This window comes from Hipposideros armiger, unplaced genomic scaffold (assembly GCF_001890085.2).
Source record: "Hipposideros armiger isolate ML-2016 unplaced genomic scaffold, ASM189008v1 scaffold_89, whole genome shotgun sequence".
NCBI lineage: Eukaryota > Metazoa > Chordata > Mammalia > Chiroptera > Hipposideridae > Hipposideros > Hipposideros armiger.
The window spans coordinates 4,036,648-4,043,991 of NW_017731439.1; the positions used below are offsets into that span (position 1 = coordinate 4,036,648).

General features: G+C 44.3%; 1 protein-coding gene across 1 annotated transcript in view; it reads left to right on the forward strand.

Moving 5' to 3' along the window:
• Positions 1–9: 9 nt before the first annotated feature.
• Positions 10–7,344, forward strand: part of LOC109383830 (1-phosphatidylinositol 4,5-bisphosphate phosphodiesterase beta-1-like) — a gene marked incomplete at its 3' end in the record, with an annotated part of 254,704 nt that continues 247,369 nt past the window's right edge. The window contains exon 1 of the mRNA XM_019644598.1: positions 10–499. Within this exon, the coding sequence (XP_019500143.1) occupies positions 401–499 (99 nt within the window). The remainder of the gene's footprint in view (positions 500–7,344) is intronic.

Sequence of the window (7,344 nt, forward strand, 5' to 3'; positions counted from 1 at the left end):
GGGGGGGGATCGCCGAGCGTGTGTCACTCTCCCTCTCCCTCTGTGTATAGAGGATGTGCTGAATGGTGCGCTCGGAGGCGGCGGCGGCGGAGGAGCAGTATCCGGCGGCAGCGGGCAGCCTCAGCTGCCTGGCTCTGCCTCTCCTCGCCCGCTGAGGCTCCGCAGTCACCGCGGGCGCCCGACCCCGCGTCCCGCCCGGGGCATGGCCGGGCGCCTGGCCCCCGCGTGCTCCGCCTGCTGAGCCGCGCCTGAGGAGGTGCGGAGGCCGGGAGGCCGGGGGAGGCCGGCGGAGGAGCTAAGTCGAGCACCTCCGGAGCAGAGAAAGGAGCCGGTGCCCCGCGCCCCGCGCCCGGTCCCCTGCCGCGCTCGCCCGGGCCGCCCGGAGCCCCGATGAGCCCAGATGGCCGGGGCTCAGCCCGGAGTGCACGCTTTGCAACTCAAGCCCGTGTGTGTGTCCGACAGCCTCAAGAAGGGCACAAAATTCGTCAAGTGGGATGATGTAAGTATTGGGGGGCCGGGTTCGGGGCGCTGGCGGGGGCATGGGCAGGGGGGTGGGGCGAGGGGCGCGTTATGCAATGGGCGCACAGGGAACCGGAGGGGCGGCCTCCTGGGCACAGGTTGGCGACTTCCCAGGCGGCGGGCGGAGGGCAGGGTCTTTGCGCGTGCTCCTGTGTTCTCCCGGCTTAGGCTGACACCCCTCCTGGGTCTGGCAGGCGCCCTTTGAGGGTCTTCTAGGTTTGGGACCAATGGAGTAGGGAGGGCAGGCTTTGCCTTGCGGCGGGTCCTGAGAGTTTGGAAAGTGGTGTAGTGTGAAGTTGGGACCAGATGGAAAGCGCTGGGGTGTGAACACGACGCGCCCCTCTCCGCTCGCAGACGAACACCTATTACCTCCCTGCCCTCTTTCAAGAAGGAACAGCTGCGAAGTCCGAAACTCTCTAGTGACTGCTAACCCTCCTGCAGCTTTTCTAGGAGCCCACGCGGCAGAAGCGGCCGCGGTCCAGCCGACAGGTGGTCGTTGATGCCAAACTTCAGCGTCTGGCTCCGCAGCGAGGGGCCCTGAGAAGGGCTGGGAGGACACACCCGAGGAGGGCTGGAGAGTAGAAGGAGGGGCATTGAGGGGTCCAGGAGGCTAAGTGGGTCTGCAGGCAAACGGGGAGGGCTGGTTTTTGAGAACTGAACTGGCTGGAGGCTTCAACTTGAAATACATCTGTCAATAATTTCCTTTCCATCCGCTCCGTCCCCCACAATTTACCCACATCTTTTGCCAGGTGGGGCAAAGCTTAGCCCAGCCCCAGATCTCCAGTGTTTCACATGAGTCCTGGACCCCAAGACTTCAAGTGGTCCACGACCTTCCCCCCACTCTGCAGTTGCCGTTAAACACTGAAATTAATCTTGCTGAAAACACAGGAATCTTCAGATGGAGGACATTACCGTATTAGTTTGTGTTGTGTCATTCAAAAAGTTTGACAAGAGTAACCCACTTGAGTAAGCCTGAGCTTCCAGAATCTAAGGAAATTCAGGTTCAAAGTACTAAGGCATCTCCTTAAACAGAGGGAATTACAGGAGACTGAGTCGTACTTCTTGCTGAAAAGATTTTCCACCTAGTAAATTATAGCCTATTATCCTCCAGGGTATTTTTCTTTAATCTTCTTAAGCCATTTTTCAGTGTCTGAAAACAATTTAAATATTCCAGGTAGTGAATCCAATTACTTAGCTGAGTGGGTCTGTGTGTATATTTTGTCCACTTGGAAGTGCAAATGGGACTTGGAGTATGAGCCACAGCTTCCTTGAAAGCTCATGCCAATTATTAAATGCTCTACCCAAGGACGTAGGCATGCATCCTTTTACGGTGGACTTGACGGTTTTCTCCTTCTGTTCCAATCTAATGACCGGATGTTTTTTGTAAATGGAATAGAATCTAAACAGTAAGTTCAGACACAGATTAAATACTTGGTGTCAAGGGAAAACAAAAAGGAAAACGCAGTTTAACAACAGATAAAACCATCCTGTCCATCTTGAGATTCTTGAATAGAGCACTATCGTGATGATGGATTTACTGAGAAAGAATGAAAGGCAGAAGGTAAAGAGAAAAAGACTTGGCAGAATTAAAAAAAAAAAAGGTATTCCAACATAAGCTCAGGATTTATTCATGGTGATGATTTTTAACTGTATTTTAAATAATTCTCCAGAATATCTTGTTTGGAAGAAAATATCCGGTGTCACTTTACAAATGACCGTCTTCTGTGGAAACACATTTGATGATTCTTATTATTTGCATTTGTCACATATATGTCTTCCCCAGCTTCCAGTGCCAGGCCCTGGGCTAGATCCTGGGGTGGTGAGGAAAACAGACTAAAGCCCCTGCTGGTACAGAACTGACATGCTAGGTGGAGGAGACAGAAAATGATCAAGAGCGCTGTCGATACAGAGATTATGAGTGATGCAATGCGAGGAATGGAGAGCCCACTCACTAGTGAGACACCACCTGAAGAAAGTGAGAAGTGCTCCCTCTGAGCAGTAGAACCTCTGATCTTTTATAAGGAAGAACCCAGATTGCACCCAGGAGTCACAGTATCTGGGTTATGATGAACCGTCCTGCAGGGTCCTTGGCTCTCTTGGCCTCCATGGTGATCTGTGGACGAAGAGGGACCCAAACTTTCTTAGGCTGCCTGCATCCTCCCCAGGTGTCACCCCTCTACTCTTCCTTCTAGAATCAAGCCAGTTTAGGTGACTTAGCTATTTATATTGCATCTTAGTGAGATTGTGTGTTGAAGATGAAAGACAGCTAGATTTTCAGTCCAAAAGGCTGGGTGTAGCTGCTTGTTCTTTTGTGGGTCAGTTGTGTGACTTTAGGTTAATCAGTTAAACTCTCTCAATTTTTGCTGCCTGCCTCTTGTGCAAGACTGAGAATGCCACATTTTCTACCTATTTTATCTACTAGTTCGGAGTAGCCAATAGGATAAAGCAGCACTTCTCACACTTAAGCCCACATCAGAAACACCTGGAGGGCTTGGTAACAGATGGCTGGGTTTCACCCTCAGTTTTGGATTCAGAAGGTCTTAGGTGGGGCCTGAGAATCTGCTTTTCTCATAAGGTCTTGAGTAAGGCTATTGCCGCTGTTCTGGGGAACCACACTTTGAAACCACTGAGATAAGGTTCGTGAAAGAACATGAAAAGTGTGATAGATAGTTAGCACAATCCTGTTGGCCTGTGTAAATTTTTGCTGGTTTGGGAATTTAATTTTATTTCATTTGCATTTTGAGAAATTCATCCAGTTGTTACCTAAAAGGTAGAAAGACCTCAATGACATAATCCTGGACAAGTCTGTCTCTGATGCCCTGGCTGGCTTAACCCACATTTATACATTTCTTTTCAGTTTCTTATATGCCATGAAAAATTTTCAGCGTTTTCACCTGCGTGTAGTGGGATTGTAAGAAAGGGAAAGGAAAGACAGAAGGCTCTTGAGAGGCCATCTAGTCTGACTTCCTGTCCTTGAGCAGAGAAGGCCTTTGACCCTGACTTTGAAAAGTACCTGCTGCCCTCTGCCCCAAGGGTACATCTGCATCTGCTTGTCTGGAGGAAAAGTAAATGCTTTATATAATTTAAAAATCTCTCAAATATCAGATCTCACTTAAAAGTTATAGAACTTTGCTCTATGGCCTTTAAAAGGAAGGCTGAGCAAATTCATAAAACAGATTCTTAATTGCCCATTAGAAAGCATAGTGGTACATTTGAAAATGAGTTTGGGGTTAATTAGAATTGTGAAGAGATTATCTCGTGTTCCTTGAGTGGCTAAAGCACTATAATTGTCCTGACTACCATATGGAATGGAAGGTGTCACCTAGAGGTTGCAGTGCCCTGCATAATCTGTTGGCTATCTGCCAAAGACATGCTGAGGCTGGACGCTCTAAGGATGGTAGTCACAATCTTTGATGTAGGCGCTATCCATCACAACAGACAGCAGGTGGGTAACGGAGCTGGAGCAGGGTCTTGGAGACACCAGAGCCAGGCATTCACCTTTCTTTTGCCTGATCATGAGATGTCTGGGGATGGGGGTCCCCCATGATCTGTGGGGGAATATAGAAGTATTTCAATGTTTGAACAACTAGTATTGGTATATATAGTCTCAACATCAAGGCCAAACCTTGTCCTTCAGAACTTGGCCAGATGATAAAGGACTGACCTACCGTGGTTACCTGTTTCACTAGTGATGTCAATGGATGCTACTTTATCCTTGCTTTTATTTTGCATTTGTGTATTATCAGGCTCTGGTGGTAGGAGGTTGGTGAGATGGACAGTGGAAGGGGTCATTTTCTACATCTCAGTTAGGGAGCTTGAGGGATTGTGAGTCTGGCTCTTCTTGTTTTTGGTGTTTGGCCTTGCTCTGTTTTCAACAGGGTTCAGAGGGAAAAAGGAAGGACGAAAACCATACAGTAAGCCTCCTAACCCCTGATTTGCCCTATTTAACACCTGCGGACCCAGAGGTTGCAGTGCCCTTTGCTCCACCACCTCTGGGGCATGGAAGGCTTCTCATCTGTTTGTTCTTTCTTTTTCTCCACTTTCACCCTCCAAATTCAGATCTCACTGGGGTAAGTTAATGCCTCTCAACCTCAGTTTCCTCAGCTGTGATGTAAGGATTGTAATACTTCCTGCAGCACAGAACAGCTGTTAAGGTTAAATGAGCGAAGGCACATGCATGACTCTGCATAATGTTTGACACACAGGAAACCCTCAATAAAACATGCTTTTAAAAGTTATTGTCTCCCCAGTAATTAGCGGGACATGAATTTTATCAAAGCAGTCAGTGTGTTAGACGACTCTTTTATTCTATGAGTGAGAAGATCCAGACCTGCCTTCCAGTCCCTTTAAAGTGTGCTTTGATTTTCATTTTATCATTTGAAAAGAAAAAAATTCAGTTTTTATTCTTTTTTTTTTTCAATTCATGTGTTTCAGAGAAAATGAATCTACATAAAAAGCAAGTCAGTTTAAAAAGCACCCGAAAGTTTTACTTCTACTTAAATTCCTTAAAAAAAGATATATATATATATATATATATATATATATAATACATATATATGTATTATATAAGCATTTATATTTATATATACATACATAAATATATATATATATGCAGTAGGTACACAGGTATGATTCCTGGAAGGAGGAAACAGTTAAAGAAAACTCTTGTAATTTAGCAAGACTATATGTATATACATAAAAATAATTGTACATTATACATTCTGTCTTGCAAGCATAATCTCTTATTCAAAATTCATAATTGCTAGACTGGCTCAGTTGTTTGAGAAGAAGGCTGAGGGAGCTCAGGTTTGGATTTGCATTACCGCCCTGTGGGTTTAAAAAAAGTAACTCCCTCCCCCCTCTCCCATCCCCCCAAAATGCCTCACAGCTAAAACAGGTAGCAGTAATAATAATACTAAAAACATGCTAGGATATTGCACATTTCCCAGCTTCCTATACTAAAGCTTAGTTAGAACTTTTGCATTGCGTAGAATCTGCAGTTACAGTTTCCAAAATGATGACAAGAGAATGATGACAAGATGATACTGACAAGATTAATGAAGGAACAGAAGTGGGCATTCAGCAGTGTTCACTTTGGAAAGGTTATGGGAAATAGGAAAGATACAGCACTGGTTGGTAGGTTGTGGTTCCAGACGAGGCCCCCACAGAGTGAGAAGGGGGTTTTAGACTGGAAGGCTGGCAGGTGCCTTCTAAAATGCCACTTACATATGCCCAAATATGTCCATTTTTCATTCCCAAAGTGCTTTTGTGAATTTCTCATTGACAGTAATTACTGTTACCTAAATGTGACAATATTACTTTTCCAAAGTTAATCAATAAAGGTCTTTTAAGCTTTTTATCAGGGTAACATGTGTACAGTTAAACACACAAATTTTGTGTCCAGCTGAGTCAGTTTCCACAAAATGAACCCTCCCAGGGAAGCAGCACCAGATCAAGAAAAAGCATTGCCAGCCCTTCAATTCCCAGGGTGCTCCCTTCCAGCCCCTACACCCACTCTCCAACGGTAACGGTTATCCTAACTTATGACTCCATAGATAAGTTATGCCTGTTTTGATCTCATAAAACTATTTTTAAAATTGTCAATGAAAGCAAAATAAAACAAACCCTCTTTTACCTAAAGCATTTTTATTATGGCCGGAAGGAAACCTCTTGAACAATAACAAACAAAGTGACTTATCTTCCATTTAGATGACACTTGATTTGGTCCTTTTGTGTCCTCAGGTAAAGTCTGAGAAGTGAAGGGAGGTGTAATACCCTGGAGGAGGGAAGAGTTAAACTAAGCTCTAGTAATTTAGCAAGGAAATACAATGCCTATAGGCTGTTATTGGCACAGCAAAACAGACTGGTGGAGTGCTGTTTCTGGAGGATATTTTTCTCTCAGAGGGTTTCTTTCTTATCAAGCCTGACTTTGATATTCCCACCTATGGTGCATTAGGATAATTTGCTCTGGCTATTAGCATATCTCAAATACTTCCCTTGAAAGTTTAGCCTATCGATAAATAGCTTCAAATTATGTTTGCCTGCAATGACATTTAAGAGGGACAGGAACATTTTGCTTTTTTGTGTTGAACTTGGTCACCTGTGGTTAAATGTTTCTTTATCAGGATTGTTTCATGTTATCATGGACAAGGAAGGAGTGCCAGCCTAAAATGGAATGTGATTGATTGTGAATGGTTGACTGACGCTGTGGGTCTCTCTTAAATAACAAATCCTTGGTAACTGAAAACATTAGTTTTCCTGTTGCCCAAGGTAATAGTTGGTTCACGCAGACTTTTCAGATCATGTCATAGATTCCATCTGCTCAGACAGATTTCATAATGCTCCCTTTCCCCATCTATGCCTTGTTTGATTCCCCAAAAAGAGCCATGTGTCCGTATGTATCAGTAGGGGAAGGAACATAGATGAGACGTATTTTGGAGATCAGTTACAAATGAGACCCAAGGGTGCCATCAATTTCTGTAAAACAGTAACTGAAATAGCATAAAAGAAGGCTAGACTCTTTAAGAGGCTTTTTGATTCCTCTGATCTCTTTAAGGTCTGATATTTGATGATTTTATTGTCTTCACAAGTTAATTTCAATGTGTGGAAATTTTAAAAACATTTGTATTCTGAAAATATGTTTAGGTATATATATATATATATATATATATATATATATATATATATTCATTGATGTTGACTAAATCTGTACTTTTTTTTTTTTTTTTTTTTTTTTTTTTTTTGTAGAGGGCAGTGTCACTGGCCCTCATATGTGGGATCCGAACCAGGGCCCTCTGGCGTCCCAAGCCAGCTCTTAACCAACGC